Here is a 22,551-nt window from a genome sequence, read left to right on the forward strand (position 1 = left end):
GAAGGTAGTAAAAAACTACTATAGTAGTCAAAACGACAGCACTGGTACTAATACTCGGTGAACATTTAGGAGTAAAGAAAGTATTTTACCGAGAAATTGTGACATTTTTAATGTTCGCAATCCTGCAAAAAATAAATATACTTTCCGTATAATTGTACTAGGAATAAATTCTTTTTGAGAACACTCATATCCAGTTTCATGAAAGATTTAAGTGAAAAATAACTTTTTTATTTGAATTTAATATGTAAACTGACAGAAAAGAAATTATTTTTCACCTTAGCTGCTCTCGTGAAACCGTCTGTCAATGAGACATTTGAGAATATAACTTTTTCCATCGTAAAAGTTTTTATACCCGAGCGCACTTATGCACAAGGGTATTATAACTTTGTTCACATAACGGTTGTTTGTAACAGGCAAAACGAATCGAGATAGATATAGACAAATGTATACAGGATGAAAAGGGAAATCGATTAAGCGGTGACTCTCTGTCCGTCCGTCCGTCCGTCTGTGCACAAGATAACTCGAGTAAAAATTAAGATATCTTAACGAAACTTGTTACATGTACTTCCTTCGGGCGTAGGACGGATGGTATTGAAAATGGGCAAAATCGGACAATAACCACGCCTACCTCCCATATAACAGTAATTGTCGAAATACGAAAACTGCGATATTTTAGTAACTACTGAAGATTATTCACTCAAAATTGATATTTACAATAACTTTTAGACGAAAAATAAGAATACTATAAATTTTTGAAAAATGGGCGTAGCTACGCCCACTTATAGTTACATGTGTATATCTTGGCAACCTCTGCAGCGATTTCTTCCACACTTGGCACAGTGTTTGGCCTTGGTACAGCATACCAAATGGACGAAAATTTTTTAAAATCGGACAATAACCACGCCCACATTCCATATAAGGGTAATTTAGAGAAATACGAAATCTTCGAAAAATCAGTAAATGGGTCGTTCTTAAAAAACATGACCAATTGGTGTCCCCAGACTTTACTATTTTATATTTTGTTTCTTCAAAAAGAAAATAGAAAAATATCTGCATTTTTATAAATTATTATCGATTCTACGTAACTATATTATAAAAAAAAAATAATTAATTATCTGAAAATAACTTAAAAAATATTTTCAATGTCAAAGGTTTAGCAAAAACCTGTGTCCCGAGCCAATTTATAAAAATTTAATAGTTATTTTCAGTTGAAATAAAATTGAAAAAAAATAATATTTACAATTTTTGTTATTCAGTTTGTGTATATTAATACCATATATAGAAAAGAATGATGAAAAATAATTTTTTTGTATAATTTTTATGAAGAAAATTTGTGTCCCCAGGTTTTGGTCCCCTCTGTTACGTCCACTCATTTTATTGAAAAATGTTTGTTAAACGTTATGACGCGTATATTTCTCTTATGCTTCTCCATCATAACTTAGCTAAAATCAACAAAATGTGTTTTGAACTGTTCAGTCTTGTTTAGTGCGTTGTTGAGTAAGGAACCCAATTGTATGCCGGGTACGTACCCTTATTCAGTGTCAACTCTGTTACTGTTGAAAAACGGTGAGTAAAGTGATTTTTTTATAAATATTTTATGTACATTAATTAAGTGGACAAATAAATTCTCCAAAATTCGAATAAAAAGCTAAAATATGGTATTTTTGAGTTAATTTGTCCCCTCTGTTAACGGTCCACTCTGTGACTTATTAACTCCAAAAACTCCAAAAATTAAAAAAAATACTGCTGGTTATGGATTCCTATTGTTGATACCATCCGTAACCACATGAGACCAATTATAAACATATTTGGCCAACTTAATTTTTAAAAATTACAAAATTCAGAATGGTCATGTTTTTTAAGAACGACCCAAATATTAAAGCTAATTTATACAAAATTGACGCTTGCAACAATTTTTTACCAAAAAATACGTTCATGATAAAATTTTGGAAAACGGGCGTGGCACCGCCCACTTATGATCACATATATGTATCTCGGTAACCGTTCCACTAATTTGTACCAAACTCGGTATGGTTATTGTGCTTGCCACATAAAAGCAAAATGTTCAAAATTATTGAAATCCGACTAAAATTACGGCTTTTCATATAACGGTAAATTTTACAACTGCTTGAAACTTCATTATTTCGAAATTTAATGACGCTAATTTACTCAAAATTGAACACCCCGGCTTACCATGTAGCGGTAGTTTTCGGAAAGGTGAAAAACATATATTTAATATTTGCGCCGGGTATTTAATGTTCGGCTCCACCCGAACTTAGACTTTCTTACTTGTTTTTATCTATGGTAAACTAAAAATATGCTCATCACCTAGTCGGGAATTAATTAACGTTAATTTATCACTCACACGCACACATTTATTATTCACATCTAATGCATGGTTTACAATAATCCCTGGCAATTCTGTATAAAATTCCACAAGCAATCGTTTAAGAGTCGCATGGATCGTAATTCAATAAATTCTCTGAATTCGTTCCAATGACGACATACACGTGTGATTGATGTGCTTTCAGTTAAAGTACGCGTACTTAGGGACAGGGGCGTGAACCGGATGAAAAATTTGGTCGGTTCGGTACAGCGGTTCGAACTGGTTTTTGCACTTTTGGATTGGTTCGTCAAAGCGGTCTTTTTGGGCTTTGAACCGGGGTTTCGGTTAGGTTCAACGGTTCGAAAAACAAAAAGATAACGCGCAAGTTTAAGTGTCAAGTGTTAAGTGCAACAACTCGCAAGGTTAAGGGTCAAGTGCCTGTCAAATGAGATGGGTTGCCTTTACATTTCATATTGTCACATGGTAAACAAACATGGTAGCTATTACCATGTTTAAAAAAAAGAAAAAAAAATTTGGTATACATATTTATCTATTGAAAATTGGTTAAAACGAACCTTTAAACCTTTATGGAAAGTGGTTCGGTTGTCGGTTCGGATCAAACATTTGTGGAAATTTTGCTCGGTTAATGGTTCAGTTAATTAATAGAAAAAGTCGGTTTTCCGGTTCAAAACCGGTTCACGTCCCTGCTTAGGGATGCAAATTTCGAGCAGTAAAATCGATACATCAATGTTTCGATGCATCGGAGAAAAGAACATCGAGGCTAAAATACATCGCCAGAGAAATATCGATATATCGATGGTTTCCGATGTTTTGCAATTTGTTAATTTCTAGTTAAATTTAAAGCAATATTGAATACTTTAATAATTATGAATGTATTTTCCTGTATTTTATTATCCTCTCTATATATAACCTTTTTATACCCGAGCGCACTTGTGCACAAGGGTATATTAATTTCGTTCACATAACGGTTGTTTGTAACAGCCAAAACGAATCGAGATATATATAGACAAATGTATACATAAATGATCAGGATGAAAAAAGAAATCGATTAAGCCATGTCTGTCTGTCCGTCCGTCTGTCCGTCTGTCCGTGTACACGATAACTCGAGCAAAAATTGAGATATCTGAACGAAATTCGGTATATAGGTTTCCCTTAATCCAAGGTAGGTTGGTATTGAAAATGGTTGAAATCGGACTGTAACCACGCCCACTTCCCATATAACGAAATACGAAAACTGCGATATTTTAGTAACTACTGAAGGTTATTCACTAAAAATTGATATTTACAACAATTTTTAGACGACAAATAAGAATATTATAAATTTTTAGAAAATGGGCGTAGCCACGCCCACTTATGGTTACATGTGTATATCTTAGGAACCGCTGCACCAATTTCTTCCAAACTTGGCACAATCGCCGAAAATTTTTAAAATTGGACGATAACTACGCCCACATCCCATATAACGGTAATTTAGAGAAATACAAAATCTTCGATAAATTAGTAAATATTAAAGCTAATTTATTCAAAATTGATGGTTGCAACAATTCTTTATCAGGAAATACGCTTATGATAAAATTTTAGAAAATGGGCGTGGCACCGCCCACTTATGATCACATATATGTATATCGTTAACCGTTTTAGCAATTTGTACCAAACTCGGTATGGTTATTGTGCTTGCCACATAAAAGCGAACCGTTGAAAATTATTGAATCGGACTAAATTTCAGAAATGCTTGAAACTTCAATATTTCGAAATTGAAGGACGCTAATTTACTCAAAATTGATACACCCCGGCTTATCATCTGCGGTAGGTTTCGGAAAGGTGAAAAAACATATATTTAATATTTGCGCCGGGTATTTAATGTTCGGCTCCGCCCGAACTTAGACTTTCTTACTTGTTTTATTAGAAATACATACCATCGTAAAATCGTTCGGGCCTAAATATCCTAGGCCTGATCTTGTTGAAATTCTAAGGGGTGTTTGGTTCTGTTTTAACGGCTAGGTTATTAGCATTCAGAATGAATCCAACAATTTTGTTGAGCTTAGGGCCGTTTTTTATGAAAAATGTTGTGGAAAAGCAACAATAATTTACAAAGTTAAGAAGTTATAGCTGCTATTTGGGAGATCACCACATCTACTAATCAGACTTATTCAACCGCGGTCACTGAGGAGATGTGGTGGGCTCCGAAATAGCAGCTATAACTTCTACCTTTTGTAAATTATTGTTGATTTGCAATAACATTTTTCATAAGAAACGGCCTCAAGCTCAATAAAATTGTTGAATATAATTGTTATAAGGCCATAAATAACAAAAAAAATTCTGAATGAATAATAACTTTAAGGTCAGTTAAACATACCGAAAGAAAGTCGGAAAGTCTCCTTAAAGTCGATGTTTAAAACATTGGTAAAACTTCCAACGATGTATCGTCAATTTCGCGATGTTAGTAAACTGTTAACATCGGTGGAAAACATCGAAAATTGAACCGATATTATCGATGTTTCAAAAACATCGATGCATCATTTGCATCCCTACGCGTACTCCATGAACTTTATTGAATTTACTCACTGTGACAGCTTGTTAAAACGATATTGGCACGTATTATTTTAAAAAATATTGATAGGGCATAAACGGCTGTACTTAACACCGGATATCATATTTAAGTGATAATTCATAACAATAATACTTAACTGTAAAGAATTTACTGCAGCTTATAGTAACATACATACCGTTTAGAGTTTGTTATGCCGGATTTCTACTGACGTGATTACGTTAAAATTACAAGTCATTAAGTTTGTATCCACATGCCATTTTTTAATGGTAGAAAATTTATCGTCGCTCTTGTCACTTCAGTGCCTATTTTAAATCCGGCATTAGTTGCAGAAGCACATATTTCTAGTTTTTTCCTGGCAAGATTATGTACATAATACTAGCGTACCCGGCGAACTTCGTCTCGCCCAAAATTATTTTTTTGTTAGAACATTTTGGTACAACACTTTCACCAACTATTTACTTAATGATTACCAGTGGCACATTTATCTGCTCTTATTATAGGTTTTTGGTTATCAGATGGTCAGTTGGCATATCTTCCATTGCAATTTTTAAGTAACCTAATCAAAGCGTTGTGTCCGTGACGAAGTTCTTGCAATTTTCCAATGATCTGGCGTTACATGGCAAAGCTAATCGCCCAACGGTGATCAATTTCGATATCAGAGTTGCCAACGAAATAAATTTTAATAACTTCCTTCTCTTCATTCACTGTCTTGAACAATGATCTGGTTCGGTGTTGAATCTGTACAGCATAGTACTTATTTGAGACATAGACTTATTTGAGATGTAATCCTTTAACTGCCTAATCATTGCATTTGTGGGCATTCATCAAGAATTATCCTTATTCTGATAATTCGCCACAAAGTTATGAGCTCAGTGGTTTTGGTGGTTCAGTTAGCTGTACTAATTTGACTTTAACTCCTGCAGAACTCAATCCTGTTGTCTCCGAAAAAAAAGATTTACCCATTGTTAAATTAGCAAACTACATCAGATGGACCAATCGTAACTCACAGAAGTTCGATATACTCAATAGTGAGGCATGTCGAGCGGCACGGTACTTCTCTCTTTACGATGCAGATCGGGATTTCGCTTTGGTTTTAGTTGTTAAGGAGCCTCCTATGGTCATCCTGCATGAATTTGCGATGTATGCACTCAAAGCTGTTCATTAACTTGGGCGCGTTGTTGAGGATTTTGATCGGCAGTGCTAATCGCCAGTCTTTGTAAATTGCGGTTGCGTCAGCCAATGTTTTATATTCTGATCGGCGAATAGTTTACGGACACTCAAAGTACAATGTCGAAGAATTCAAACTACTTCAGACTTCTTATCGATGGTTTCGCCCGAAAGCAAATTAGCCCAAAATTTTTCCATCCGCCCGTAGTGAATACACGGAAACAAAAATGTAACCGATTCGAGGAAAATTAAACTCATGATAACGCTGACTATATATTTTGAATCAAAATTCCATCATTCAGTTTTCAAATCCGGCAACTGTAAGTGGAACCGGCAATAATTTACAGCACTCTCAACCTAACCTAACCTACATAATTTTTTATCACTGATACAATTTTGAACCTGGGCAACCATTTCAACTGTAATATAACGATCAAAATTAAAGAAATAAAAAAAAATACCTATAAAATTTGTTTGGATTTCCTCGGGCAGAGACAAACACAACACAACAGACAGCTCACATATGTAGGACAATCCATTCTAGAGCTATGCTCGGTATTGTATTACGGATGCAACTTTGTTTTATACATATATATAGAGATTTAAATATTTAAATAGTTGGCAACTCTCTTCAAAATTATTACTTCAGGTTATCAGTGCATTTAAATGCCTTTCATTTATGAATCCGCTGCAAAATTTTACTCGATATATGTTTAAGTCACTACAATTTTATGCAGGTGGCAACCCTATTAAAAAGTTTTTATTTTTTACCTCAACCAGTGAAGTTGTCCCTTAAAATTACACTGTGAGACAAATGGTAGGGGTCAGTGATCGGGAAGGGTTCAAACTACCGGGGAAAGTTATATCGGTTAAAAAGAAGTTACACGTGTCCCGGCGTTTCGCTGGGTCACGTCTAGGAATCGAGATATATACATATATAACTATCATATAGGGGAAATTGTCACCTTTGGTGGTCTTTTTGACATAACTTTTAAAAAAAAATTATATTTTAGGCAAAAAATATTTTTTTTCTTCATACATTTATTTTTACCGGCAAAACTGTTGATTATATAGAAAAACGTTATATGAACAGATAAAAGGAATTGTAATTTTTATTTTTTTTTTATTTGTTTGAGCAAAATCGGACTAGTGGTTCTCGAGTTATGTCAAAAAAAGACCACCAAAGGTGACAATTTCCCCTATATGATAGTTATATATATATCTCGATTCCTAGACGTGACCCAGCGAAACGCCGGGACACGTATAACTTGTTTTTGACAGATATAACATTTCTCGTTGGTTTCATCCCATCCCGATTTTGAGGGACAAAAAATAATTTTGCTAATTTTTTAAACAAAAGCCTTGAAACAGTATTTCATTAGCCTTGAAACAGCATTTAATTTGGAATATATTTTTTCGATATTTTGTTAATGCAGCACATAACACATCACATATTCGCTGAATATTCTTCAATATCTTTGTACTTTGTGGTCGGGATTTTTACCCCGCAAAATATGTTTCAAACATTCCTTGGTAGGGAAACATGATCAAGATATCCGGCTACTTTTGAAGCACGAGTGTTATTCAACGGGTTATTGTCAGACTTAGATTTCGACCAAGCACAATGCAGTGAATAGCATCCGGAACGAGCTGAATTGCAAAGCGTACCCTTTCATCGTTGAGAACTTCTTTACTTTTACCACATTCTCCTGGTAGCCATCTTATTTGAAGATTCTCACGTTGAAGATACAATCCCTCATACTATCAGCATCAATTTTTTTTGCGTAGTTTCACCTAATGAACATCTCTTCACAAAATTTGAAAATTGCCTCCATACCCGGCACATTGGACAGCAAGGTGTGTGTATTTTTTTTTTTTGGTTTTGAAATCCATATACGTAAACAAAGTTTGAAATTTTAGCGCGAAATTATAACTTTAGAAACCATCTACATATCGATGGCTGAGTGGAAGATCGACCTATCTTGGCAGCCAGTTCGAAAACGCCGTATATAAGAAAATTTTTCAACAACTCCCTTTTTTAGAATTTGATTGAAAAATACCCCATCTCAGAATCCAGTTCAAAAATGCCCTCTATCAGCTGCCGATTTAAAAACGTTTCGTTTGAGATACAGCGTTTTTGAACCGAATTCTGAAATAGAGTGTTCTTCAACCAAATACTGAGTTAGAGTGTTTTTCAATAAAATTCTGAAATAGGGCATTCTTCAATGAAATTCTGAAGTAGGACGTTCTCGAAAAGTTTTCTGAGATAGGGCGTTTTTGAACTGGCTGCCGAGATAAGTCGATCTTCCACTCAGCCATCGATATGTGGTCTTCAAATCGAATCACAAGCATCCAGATTTAAAAATAAAAACTGGACGAAAAAAGAGGACTGTTCCGTATAATACCGGGCGGATGGCCACCGTAATTATGGAAGATATGGCGCTTTATTGACCAGATACAGTGCTTTCAGCTTTTTAAAACCAGTTTTTTTTTAATGAATAGCTAAATTTGAACAATGGGACTATTTTTCGCAGGTACGTGAGCTGCTCCCCTTCAAAATGAGATATCACTCATTATATTTGATAAAATATTAAAGGATATATCGTATATCTCATCCTTATCGTATATATAACAGAAAAATACCTTTTAGAAATAAGTAGATATATAGATTAATTTAATGATATTTGCAAAATACATTACCCACTCATGGTAAGGCTGATATAAAATGACAAATTTCGAATGCGAATAAAATTCTTTTACACTAGTTCTCAAAGGTAAAAATTAATTGGAAGCAATGCCCAACGCTACCAATATTTGGTATACTGAAATGTTACATTAAAGGATTCATCCATATGACTTTTTTTGTAACTGATGCATCCAATTATGCTAATGGTTTCCTCATAGATTGGAATAAAAGTGTGCACCATACATTTTTTTTAAAGAAAGGGATGACAACCATAAAACTATTTCTGACTTGTACGTTGCATTTTGTAATGCACAGGTAAACTTTAAAAGGCTCTGAAGTCAGATTAAAAAACATTTTGTTTTGTTGAGGGTATTTGTTTGAGACCATTAATTATCATACCACCGAGCAAAATGTGGAGGAGCCAAAAATTTTTTAAGATTTAAGTTCTGAGCATTGCTGGAATTTAAGTTTTTTTAGGGCCGATTTCATAATAAAATTAAAGACTGTTTTATTGCTTTATTTTGCTGATCGACTTCATAAAGCAGCTTTAAAGATAAAGGTGCCCATAAAGGCTCTTTAGCTAAATACCCAAAATGGAAATTTAAATGACATAAAGATCCCTTTTTTAAGAACAAAAAAGTTTGTCATTTTCGTAGTATAATTACATATTTATGACAATCAGCTTATGCAATTTTGCCGAGATCAGGATTGCCAACTTTGTTATTTTCATTTAAGTTAACCTTTTTATTATTCAATTGCCATTGTATTATGAAACCACTTCTTTTTTAGAGTACATTCAGATGACACTTTAACTAAAAGGAAACTTTTGCAAAAGGAACTTTAAGTATTTCATTATGAAATTGGCCCTTAGTTAATTTACTTACAATATTAAAGATGCGATATATTTTGATCCAGCATAAATGTGCAAAATCAGATTCTTTTGATTTCGCAAAAGTATAATTTGTGTGTTTATTACCTTGCAGGAAATATCTCTAGCATACATAATTCTTATAAATATTAACTACATTATTTCACGCTTTTATGCAATAATGTATTTTATGTGAAAGCGAGAGGGTTCTTATTAAACATCACACGCATTAAGAAACAACAATAAAATAAGAATGCATATGCACATATAACCGAGAATATTCAATGAATGAAAATACCATCAAGAATTCATAAAATGCCAACATGTCACTTGAGCCAACGTTTATGAGAAATGCTAAAGAATTTTTATCCACCAGCATTTCATGTACTTGAGTTCGACCTTACATACACCACTAATATACTTCTTGTTCGCCGGCAACCAAAGAGGCGAATGACAGCATCAGAGTGCGAGTATAAGTCAATGAAGGGCTCACATTTGAGGGTGAGGATTGATGAAAACGTCAATGCCATACTAAGGACACAAGAATTTCCTAGCATTGCATTCCAAACGGCTTCATCATCATCATTATCAACAGCAGCAGGCAATAGCAAAGAGCAGCAGCAATTGTTGGCGGTTCCGCCTACATCGTGGTTGCGTATGTTCAAAGGAATAAATTTTCACCACCGTCACTAATACGACTTGTCATTACTTGGTGTTTGAGATCGTTTTACGCTTCACACCGATTATGAGGGTATTTAAGCGATTTGAAATGTGCAAAGCATAAAATTAAGAGTAATGAGAACATACCTGCATAAAATTTTCTTTGCCGCAAGTGTACAAAAAACATTCACCTTCATTAAGGCCTCACTTTCACCGCAGCAACGAATTCTAAAGAAGTTTTGTATTAATAAAAGGTTTCGGATGGATTATCATCGATACATGTACTTCCGCTTAAATTTTACAGCATACCAAATATGTCTTTATATTTATGTTTGTATGTACTAGTCACTATTTATGAAATTGTTTATTTCTTTCGGGATACCCCAAAGAAATTTTAATTTTCCCAAATTAAAAAGTTTATGTTATAAGTTGACTCAGTGCCTCGTATTTTTTATAAAATCCGTTGGAGTCGTCAAAACTATAATTTTGGAAGTACGCAATCCGCATGAAAACGATATTCTTCAACATCTCGCTCATTTGCGCCAATGCTCCAACGGAGGAGAGTCACGAAGCGTCCAAAGATATCTCCTATGTGCGCTTGGAGCGTGGCTAGGGGCACCAAAGGGATCTTTGATCCCACCTTCGTAGAGCTCACCCTCCACGAAGAAAAATTCGACAACGGACTGACGCTGATGACTTACCCTTCGACCCAGACCACTACCTTGTTGCAGTCAATATGCGACAATGCTTTTATGCAGCAAAAAATTTGCGTCGAGCAACACAAGTTTCGACGCCAAAAACCTGCTACCGTAATAGGCATGCTGATCTTTGCCACTGGACTTTCACACCTGTCCTTTTAAAGCATTCTTCAAGCAAAATGCAAGCAGTGGCACCACATGTGCCACTCATTACGTACCGTCCTCGAAGAAGTAGTTGGATTTCAGCGAGCCCAAAAGAATAATTTGTACGAAGAGGAATTTAACGACGTTCCGGAGAAAAAAGATGACGCCTACGGGGCCACGCTGCGATAGAGCGCAACGCGAGTTATGTAGTGTAGATATAGAAAGCCCAAAAGGAAGGAAGTCATATTTTCCGTAATCAAAAGAGAAATTTTAAGATTTGGGCCCTTAAGCAAAATGCCATAAATTTTATTAAAAAGTTACGCGACTAACCGAAGCTTTCAAACCCAGGGGGAACTTTCATAAAAAACAAACAAGGAGACCTAGTAGTCCAGTCCTAGTAGTTTTACATCCCGCTAAATGGGAACACCCTGACACCAGCGAAGCAGATGAACCCGAACCCCTAGTCTTCTCTTTCACAACTGAAAAATAACAAAGCTGCTGGATTTTCCAGCTGAGCGGTGAGTAGCTGACTGGGTGCACTCATCAACTTTTATGCAGAATATGGATGGACAACCGCATGCCTGCTGACTAGAATTTATGTGTGCTCCGCCCAATCCACAAGAAAGGCGATTCTCCCATGTGTATTTCGGGATCAGCTTTGTAAACATAGCGTACAAGGTCTCATCAACCCATTTGTGTGAGAGGCTAAAGCCTATCGTCAACAAACTGATTAGGCCCTATTTGTATGGATTTGGACGTGATAAATCCACCATATGCAGGTATTAACCTAAACTCCAAGTTTTGGAAAAGATCCACATGAGGAGTTCGACACACACGATCTCTTGGACGATTTTTTAAGCAACTTTCGAAAGCACGATGAAAGAGCTGCGTGTACGACGCGATGTCTGAATTTGGTAGCGACCCGACCTTATATACAGCTGTGAAAAATTATCTTGAGCAACACCACAAGCTCTGTCCGCATTAGAAAGGACCTCGCCAAAAAGTTTGATACTTTCTGTTACTTCTTCAATTTGATACTGAAGAAGAAGAAGATAATAGCGGCAGAACTGAATTGCTCAGGGGCCATTCCGTTGTGACTGGTGGGAAATTTTATTCACGAATGTGATCAATTGTGAATTATAACTATGTCGTCGGAGCTTATAAAGCAGCCAAAGATATTTTTTAACATAGAGCGATAACTATATAAAATTGCTTAATATATATTGCTAATTGAAATTGTTTAAAAGAAATACCAAACGATTTCTTAGTTTTATGTAACTATCATTTGAATGAATGTGATTAGTGGGACACTGAAAAGACTTCGCCGGGGCCCGAAACATGGTAGTATGCAGTACTAGGTTCAAGCATAAAAAGATCCATCAAGCTACGTGGCTGTCTCCGGATCGAAAAACGAGAAACCAAATCGATCATGTGGTGATAGACGGAAGGCACGCTTCCAGTGTTTAAGACGTACGCACACTCCGAGGCCCAAACATCGACTCGGACCACTATCTTGTTGCAGCCACTATAGACCAGGTATTCACAATACGCCAAATCTTGGAAAAGACCCGCGAGAAAAGGATCGACACTCACCACCTATTTGTCGACTTTAAAGCCGCTTTTGACAGCACTAAAAGGAGTTGCCTATACGCCGCTATGTCTGAATTTGGCATCCCCTCAAAACTCATACGGCTGTGTAAAATGACGTTGAGCAATACCACCAGCTCCGTCAGAATTGTAAAAGACCTCTCCGAGCCGTTCGCCACAAAACGGGGTTTCAGACAGGGCGACTCCCTTTCATGTGACTTCTTTAATCTGATGTTGGAGAAGATAATAAGAGCTGCAGAACTGAACCGCTCAGGAACAATTTACTATAAGAGCGTCCAATTGCTGGCTTATGCCGATGACATCGACATCATCGCTAACAAAAACCGCGAAGTCTGTTCTGCCTTTTCCAAGTTGGATAGGGAAGCAAAGCGAATGGGTCTGGTGGTAAACGAGGACAAGACGAAGTATCTCCTGTCATCAAACAAACAGTCAGCACATTCGCGCCTGGGCACCCACGTCACTGTTGACAGTTACAATTCCGAGAAAGTAGAGAATTTCGTCTACTTGGGAACCAGCATTAACACCGATAATAATGTCAGCATTGAAATCCAACGTAGAATCACTCTTGCCAACAAGTGCTACTTTGGACTGAGTAGGCAATTCATGAGTAAAGTCCTCTCTCGACGTACGAAAACCGCGCTCTATAAGTCACTCATCATGCCCGTGCTGGTATATGGCGCAGAAGCATGGACAATGACAACATCCGATGAGGCGGCTCTTGGAGTGCTTGAGAGAAAGATTTTGCGGAAGATTTACGGGCCTTTACGCGTTGGCGACGGCGAGTACCGCATACGATGGAACCACGATTGAGAGAATACAAAGGTTGCGCCGATCTCGGACCGCTATTCCTCTCTTAACGAATTTGACAGAATCGTCGTTTGCATGACGTCACACTGGTGCATCTTGTTTACATTTTCCTTGCAACATTTTTTCTTCTTCTTCCATTCTTGCTCACGTTTTGGCATTTCTCTCTCGCAATTCCACCAGTGTGACGTCACACAAAAGTTATTCTCAAAAATCCTCTCTGATCGGCGCAATCTTGTATTCTATCATTCTTGCGATGAAACGATGAGCTGTATGAGCTTTACAACGATATGGACATAGTGCAGCGAATTAAAATACAGCGGCTCCGCTGGCTTGGTCATGTCGTTCGAATGGACACCGACGCTCCAGCTCTGAAAGTATTCAACTCGGAACCCGCTGGTGGTAGCAGAGGAAGAGGGAGGCCCCCACTGCGATGGAAAGATCAGGTGGAGAAGGACTTGGCTTCACTTGGCGTTTCCAATTGGCGTCAGTTGGCACAGAGGAGGAACGACTGGCGTGCTTTGCTGAACTCGGCCAAAATCGCTTAGGCGGTTACAGCGCCAAAAAAGAAGAAGAAGAAGAAAAGAACTCTATTTTACCCTTGTGCACTCAAAGATGAATTTTAGCCAAAACGCTTAATATTCACGAACGATGTTTTTGTGCTGTAAAATATGAATTATACGGTTTATTTTTCAATAAAAATTAGGAGTATATTATCTTCATAGAAATATTACAAAAATATTTAAAATTGTGACTGGTGGGACATCTCCTTGTGACTGATGTAAAGTAATTATGCATGAAATAAAAGTTTCCATAGACAAAAACTACAACCTCTTTCTATTTTTTAATATTTTTCAACATATTAATGAAATGAAGTAATTTAAAAAGAGGTTACTACTGAAATAGAGATAATTAGGTCATATTTAAATTCATGTCGTTTTCCTCTTCTATGTGGAACGACCCTCAGGAAATTTTTTTAATAAATACGCATAATTAAACGAGGACAGGAAGAAATATCTTCTGCCATCAAGCTAGCGTATTCTTAACAATTATACATAAACTCGAAAATAAGATTTACTTTTATTGGAAGTCAAAATATCATCTTCATCAACAAGTGGTACTTTGGAATTGGTAGACACCCGATGAGAGGGCCCTTCTATTATTCGAGAGAAAGATTCTCAGCTCAACTTAAGTCTACATGGATGCGTGTAACACAAGTGCCAATTCTCACTTGACGCTAACATGTAATATAATATAGGTATTCACCAAATGGAGCAAGTGGCCTGGCACGCTGGTAAAAGAGCAGATTAGCTCAAGCAACGGCGTCGTCCTGTAGTATGTTTCGTGTCTCAGGGGCGTAGCAGATGTGTATAAGGTTAGCGAAACAACATGAAGAAAAGAATGTCGCATATACCCATGAATTTGCCGTTAATTAGCTGTGGAAAAAATAATTTTGTCGTTCTTGTATTTTTTTAGGTATAAAGTGTTTTGCTAACTTTATATAAAGTTAGCGAAGCACCCCTCTAACTCAAAGATAAAAGACTAAGCTGTATATCCAAATTTTCCGTTTTTTGCCGTTCCAAGATGAACTAGTTTACTTTTCAAAAATTTGTTTTTTTTTCAAATAAAAAAATAATTGTTTTTTTTGGAATTTTTTTCAATGTTCAATAATTTTTAGAAGAAAAGAATAATAATAAAATAGAAAAGCAAAACCGGTTGCTTTATATACCACTTTGAAATTTGAACAAACAATAATCACCATGGTTAATATTAAAAAATTAAGAACCATCCTTCTCAAGTTCAGCAAAGAGTTCAAGATTCATAGAAAATTGCTATATAACTTGTATCCCCCTTTCGCCATCTGCATAATATTCGCCTCAAATAATAATTACTTGAGTAAATAATAACTGCATCAATTCTTAGCCTCTTTGAATAAAACATAATAATGAAAAAATCAAAACAGTTTTTAAACGAGCCACATAGAAAATTATGCAACAAAAAAATGGATTGTATTTTTAATTACTTACTAAACTTACTAAACGAGGCTAACCGAAATTATGCAGCTAAAAAATTAATATATTTTTTTTATCTTTTTTAACTAATTTTTAAGCCGCTTTCCAAATCCCTAAAATTATTCTAAAAATAAGGCTGTTTAAACAAAAACAAAATTAAACGACAAAATCAAAAACAGTTTTAATGCACAAAACAAGTCAAACGGCAAATTATGTAGCATAAAAATTAATTGTTTTTATTATTTTTAACCAATTTTTAAACCACTTTCCAAGTCATCCTACCTGTCTACGCTCTTGGAACAGACTTAACGAATAAAATCTTGCCCATTTTTTGCCCAAAGGCATCTTTTTTAAACTTAAGTGATATATTCCACGGGAAGCTTTATGAAAATTGTTTGAGTATGATAAAAGTGAAAAGCCATAATTTAAGAATTATCAACTTGAAATTTGGCATGCGTGCTTAGAAAAACATAGGCTTCAATATGGCTACATATGGAGAGCTTTTTTCAACTACTGTAAAAGGGGACTAGTTTCGAACTTACTCAGTCTATACAGCATGTCCCAGTGATAAGTGCTTTTCTTTTGGGAGGTGATAGGAGATCTCTAGACAAACAAAAAATTTGTATGGGTGGTGGGATCTAAAATGCAGCCCTGGGGAGTTATAGGGTTAACCCTAGAACACACACCCAGAAAATACCACGTAAACACACACCCGGGATACGTTTGTACCCGGGACCTTATTTTGCGATTTTTTTAATGCTTATTCAACCGATTTCTATGATTTTTTTTTTGAAATGTATATTTTAATATATAACAAGTATTTTGTCTTTTGTTTCATTCGAATATTCATACTGGTTCTACTGGATATGGGCAAATAAAGTCAGGACATGCAACAGTGGATTTTTGTTTTTGTTGTTATCCTGATAAATGCAAAACAAAATAATATAATTTATAATAATATACTTGTAGAGTAACAACGAATACACATTTTGGTTTTTATTTCATTGAAATATTCTACCTGGTTCAAAAGATATGTGCAAAAAGGTCGCGCAAGGTATGGGTACGTAGGTAGCAAATACACTGGTATAACTGGTTTTTGTATTTTATATCGGTGGCTGAGTGGAAGATCGGCCTATCTCGGCAGCCAGTTCGAAAACGCTCTATATCAAAAAACTTTTCAAGAACGCCCTATTTCAGAATAATTGAAAAACACCCTATTTTAAAATTCGGTTCAAAAACGCCCTATCTCACTTCAAAATGTATTGAAAATGTGCTGATATAGGGCGTTTTTGAATCGGCAGCTGAGACAAGGCATTTTTGAAACGAATTCTGAAATAAGGCGTTCTTGAAAAGTTTTTTGAGATAGAGCGTTTTCGAACTGGCTGCCGTGATAGGTCGATCTTCCACTCAGCCATCGATATGCAGCTGCAAGGGTTGTTTTCACACGAGGTGTTGTTATAAATGCTGCCTGTTGATATTTTCATTATTGTTTTGGTGCTCAAAAGTGTAAGAAGTGAAAATATAAGTGAAAATAAATATAACTGAAACTATAAATAACTGGATACGAAATGACTTCAAGAAGAAACGAATATTTATCAAGTGCAGCATATAGAAGGTAAAAAATGTAAAATAAGCAACAATGTAAACATATACTAATTTTTTTTATTATGCAGGCTAACTGAGGAACAGCGAGAATCATATATACAATCTTTATTTGATGAAATTTGTGACGATGACGCTCCCTATGACTTTGACTCAGAAGATGAAGAAGAAATTCAAATCAATGACATTGAAATTGCTGATGACGATGCTGAAGTTTCGCAAAGTGCCGCAGAAGTATTACCTGATTATGCGGACTATGAGGATGATGAAGAAGACGATGAAGAAGAAGAAGTAGAAGAAAATAATGAATTACCTGCTAGTGCCGAAAAATTTGTTGCACGTGATGGTACTGAGTGGATGAAAGAACCAAATGTAAGTCGTCAGGTACTCAGACAAAATATTATAAGAGAACGTTCTGGACCAGCTAGATGCACTGAAATGTTGTCAATAGAGCAAACATTCAAATGTTTCATCAACGTTGAAATGGCTGATATAATTATGCGCCACACAAATAAGTTAGCAAAAGAAACTTATAATGCTTACAACAATGCGCATCCAAACACAACTCCTAAGTCATGGACGCCTGTGTCAATAACAGAGCTGTATTCATTTTTTGGCATACTTATTATGACTGGTGCGAACCATAGCAATGGAGAACATGTTCGAGATTTATGGAGCGTCAAAAACTATCCTTTATATCGCGCCACAATGGGAGTCAACCGTTTCTGTTCGATATTGCGGTTCCTAAGATTTGACGATAAAAACACTCGTGCAACACGCTTACTAACTGATAAAGCAGCACCGATCAGTGAGTTGTGGACGATGATGAACAATAATCTTGCTGCACATTACAAGCCCAGCTCATGCTTGACGATTGATGAACAATTATTTCCTTACCGTGGACGCACACGGTTTACGCAGTACATACCGTCAAAACCTGCTAAATATGGTATCAAGGTTTGGTGGATTTGCGATGCCACAAATGCATATCCACTGCATGGACAAATATATACTGGCCAAGCAGAAACTGGTAGGGAAACGAACCAAGGCGAACGAGTGGTGAAGGATTTGTCTGCCAAATACCAAGGAAGTGGCCGAAACATTACAATGGACAATTTGTTTACGACCTTGCCAGTTGCAGAACTGCTTCTCACCTGGAAACTCACGATCGTTGGAACTTTGCGCAAAAACAAATCATATATACCTCAAGAAATGAAGCAGAACAAAAACAGGACAATTGGTTCAACGACATTTGGCTTCAAAAATAATGTGACAATGTGCTCTTATGTTCCCAAAAAAAATAAAGCAGTAATTTTGCTTTCGACCATGCATAATGATGCTGAAATAGCTGACAGTGGGAAACCTGAAATAATTGAATATTATAATCGTACCAAAGGTGGTGTTGATCGAATGGACCAAATGTTTGCGGAATATCCAACACAAAGACAAACAAACGATGGCCACTAGCGATGTTCTTCAACATGTTGGACATTACAGCTCTTGCAGCCTACATTGTCTACGATTTGAATAACCCTATGTTGCCTTGGAGAACAAACAACAAGCGTAAGCAGATCCTGCGCAGCTTGGCTGAAGCATTGTGTATGCCCATTATTGAAGCCAGAGCCATAAATCGTCAAGTGACGTGAAATTTTTCGACTAAAATTGCTATTGAAGCATATTTCAACCGACCGGTGGAATCAATGGTGTCAACAGCAGCATCAACATCTGCCGCAGCGCGCACGCCAAAACCTGTGTCCGGATCTTGCTATTTATGTTACGCACAAGAGGAAAAACGCCGTAGAAAAACCAGAAAGCTGTGCGACAAATGTAAGAAGCCAATGTGTCTTGAACATTCGGTCACATCAACAAATTGCTCTATTTGCCATGATTTTCCTTAGATATAAGATGCATTTTTATAATAAAAGTCAATAATATAATGTGTGAAATGAATATTTTTAATTTTTCAAATAAAAAAATAATATAAAAAATGTTTTTTTTTTTTATTATTATGAGGATTTTTACTATTGGGGTACAAACGTATCCCGGGTGTGTGTTTACGTATATAATGTGTTTGGAAGGCTGTAGCTCCTGAACCAATGGTCCGATCTGGTTCAAATTTTGAATTTGAACTCAAAACTAAATAATCTTCCTAGATCCTAGTTAGCGGTATAGAGGTATAGCGGTTCAAAAGTTACAACACTTCAAAGTTGAAAGTGGATACATTTGTACCCGGGTGTGTGTTCTAGGGTTAAGAAAGTGATCGGCGGTAGTTATAGTAAGAAATTCTCACACCTAAATGAAAAACCCTAGTGAAAAACTACCTATGGAACTTTTTCAGCCAATTGTAATGGCTTTTTAGAAAAAAATATCTTGGAGGTGTTTTGTTAGTTTTTAGGCAAATTTGGGTATGATAAACTCAAAACTTCAAGAATTTTTTACCCTCGGTTTACTTTAGTGACCATTTTGGTATAAAAAAGGTCCTGATGTTTTTGAGCTCAATTGGGATTCTATTGGGCCTCCAGGTTGTTTGTCGTCTTTGTTTTTTGTGCGGCTACAACGCAAATCAGTAAACCACTTCTTTGCCATTAAGTTTTATGGAATAGAGCCCCCATAGTATTTATAAAGGTTATACTTGGTATAAGTAATGTTCATCCGCAAAACTAATATTCGAAGAACACTCGAAAATTATTTTTTTTTCGGAAAAATTCACGCAGTCGTCTGCTCCCAATGATTCTACCGACAGAAAATAATTGCAATTAGCATTACGGAAAATTCAGAAAGTCACGGATTTGCAAGACACTTTGCCCTGTAAAGCTTTATTTATATGATTATACTAGTTTCATTAATAAAATAAGTCACTTCACTAATTTACAGGATTATCGGATACCAAACTCCATGAAGTCTATCTGGACAACACCGAAATAAAACTCAGTTGGATGGTGGACTGGTATAAGCAAGAGGTTCTGTTTCATTTGCAAAATGCGTTTAATGAAAATCATCGTTGGTTCTATTTGGGCTTCTCGAAGCGTGGCGAATTGGGCGATGCTGACATCTGTTTCTTTGAAAATCAAAATGGATTTTTTAACACTGTCACTGACACTTACACAAGTCCGGATGGAAAATTTATACGTAGAGACTATCAGCAAGATTGTGTACTGTTCAAGATGGATGAATACACGTTGGCATTTAAGCGGAAATTTGACACATGCGATCCGCTGGATTTGAGAATGCACGTAAGGAAGAATATGTAGAATAAAGACAATTATTTTATTATTTTTGTTTGTCTGAACTTAGTACACCAAACAACGTGTGCAAAAAAAAACCGCACCCAGGCTACATACCGCCCATTGTAGAGTACAGTTTGTAATTGCAGTTTATACCATTTACTGATGTACATTAGGGTGGTTCTTAAATGTAGGAAGAAAATGTTTGCATCAAATTTCCTAAGCCTCAGCCACGTCGATGCTACTATAGTCGAAGATATCACATATAAATTTTGGTCCCCATTGGAGACGGTTAGGGCGTATCGCACAGGGGGCAAAGTTCAGATTCCTCTATAGAGACTCAAACAATTTAAATTGAACTTTTTTCGTCTAATACCCTAAATCGATACTACTATAGTCAAACATATCATATATAAATTTTGGTCCCGATTGAAATCTGTTAAGGCGTGTAGCAACAGGAGTCAAAGTTCAGTTATGAAGACGACTTAACCGACCCCAATCGGGACCAAAATTTATAAGTGATATCCTTGACTTTAGTAGTATCGATTAAATGAAAAAATTAAAGTATTTTTAATTTTTTGAGTCCGGCATTCGACCCCTATGCGACACGCCTTAGCCAACTCCAGTCGGGACCAAAATGTATATGTGATATCTGTGACCTTGGTATTTCCGATTGATGGGGTGAGACTTGAAAAAGTCGTTAATTTGATTGTAAGGACCACCCTAATGTACATACATATCGCACACGATCTTCAAAAGTGGCACAACTATAAATTTGGCTTTTTTGAAAGTATGCACAAAAAATGTATACAGAGCTTTTATTTACCTTTCCGTAAAAGCTGGAGCAAATTTTTTTTATAATTTGTTTAAAAAACATAAGGTATAGTATCCTTGCCCATATGATTAGCATGTGCTTAAAAATAGTTTTTCTCATTTTCTAACGAACGTGTAATTTTTAGTTGTGTCACCTTTGAACATCGTGTGCGATATATATATTTTATCAGGGCTTCGGAGCGCAACGGAGCTGAGGAGCAAAGGATTTTGGCTGGAGCGGAGCTGGAACAAAGAGCTAAAATAAAATTTACTAAACTTTTTTTATTTTTTCCACTGAAAACAACCGTGTTAAATAAATCTTCATTATATTTTTACTTGAAAATACTGTTCATTACACAATGCCCAGCAGTCAGGGATAATTCCCACCTCCATTTGAACGGTGATGAAAAAACAATGACTTCCCAAACAGCAGTGCTGTCTCCTAGAATTTTACGTATCCGAAAACGAACGGAAAGGACTTAAATTTTCATTCATTGTCGTATTTGGAAAACGTTCGAAAATTATGATTTTATTTGAAAGCAATAATTGTATTTTATTTGTTCAAGCTGAACATTTGAAAGCATATATGTATACGTAGTCGGCAGTGGCTGCAGAAGAGCGTGCTAATATTTGTTAGCTTTCAGAGCGTGCAGGGTTCGTATGCCCTCATCTGCTGCCTTATTTTTTCGAGCGATGAAAACCCATATATGAAGTGCAGAAGGAAAGCGTATTGAACGAAAAATTCAATAAGACAAATTTCAGAAAAATAGCCAAAAATGTATCCGTTTCAAAACAATTTTCGGTTCTTGTCCGTACATACGTTTCTGCCGCACAATTTAGTGGAAAAATTTAGTAGTCAAAGTATTCGAAAATGGAATCGGTAAACGGCTGGGTTAATATCTGTCATCTATCTATATATACTAGTATCGCCCAGTTGTCGAAATTCCACATCTTTTTTCATACATTTTTGAATTTTACCTGTCACCACTACTAAATCCTTTATGCGGTTTACTATTTTGACGTCCACCAGCATAATTTACAGCGAATTTACAGGAAAACTTAAAATCGAATTATGAACGTTAATACCGGATTGATTAATGCTAGTTCTACAAAGTCTCCTCCTTAGTAGCTTTTGCAAATAGACCGAAAAAGGAACCTCGATTTTCATTGATAAAAAATATGCATATGTATTTGTATGTATAGATGAGATGTTCATCACTGACTAATATCTCAAACAATTCAGACTGTAAATAAGCCCGGAAATACGTATGGGCGGTGCCACGCCCTCTTTTCCAAAATCTACCATATTTCGCCGTAGCTACGGTATTGACAACATATGTTGCTGAGTCAAATTTCAGGACGTCAGC

At 36.1% G+C, this 22,551-nt stretch overlaps 1 protein-coding gene across 2 annotated transcripts in view; it reads left to right on the top strand.

Moving 5' to 3' along the window:
- The window catches only part of LOC118735314 (tyramine beta-hydroxylase), a 105,525-nt gene that overhangs the window by 27,987 nt on the left and 54,987 nt on the right, over positions 1-22,551 (top strand). For both annotated transcript variants that reach the window (XM_036464997.1, XM_036464998.1), the window contains exon 2: positions 20,022-20,380. In XM_036464997.1, coding sequence (XP_036320890.1) covers positions 20,022-20,380 — 359 coding nt within the window. The remainder of the gene's footprint in view (positions 1-20,021; positions 20,381-22,551) is intronic.

This window comes from Rhagoletis pomonella, unplaced genomic scaffold (assembly GCF_013731165.1).
Source record: "Rhagoletis pomonella isolate Grant_MI unplaced genomic scaffold, Rhpom_1.0 Rhpom_scaffold_00003, whole genome shotgun sequence".
NCBI classification, from domain to species: domain Eukaryota; kingdom Metazoa; phylum Arthropoda; class Insecta; order Diptera; family Tephritidae; genus Rhagoletis; species Rhagoletis pomonella.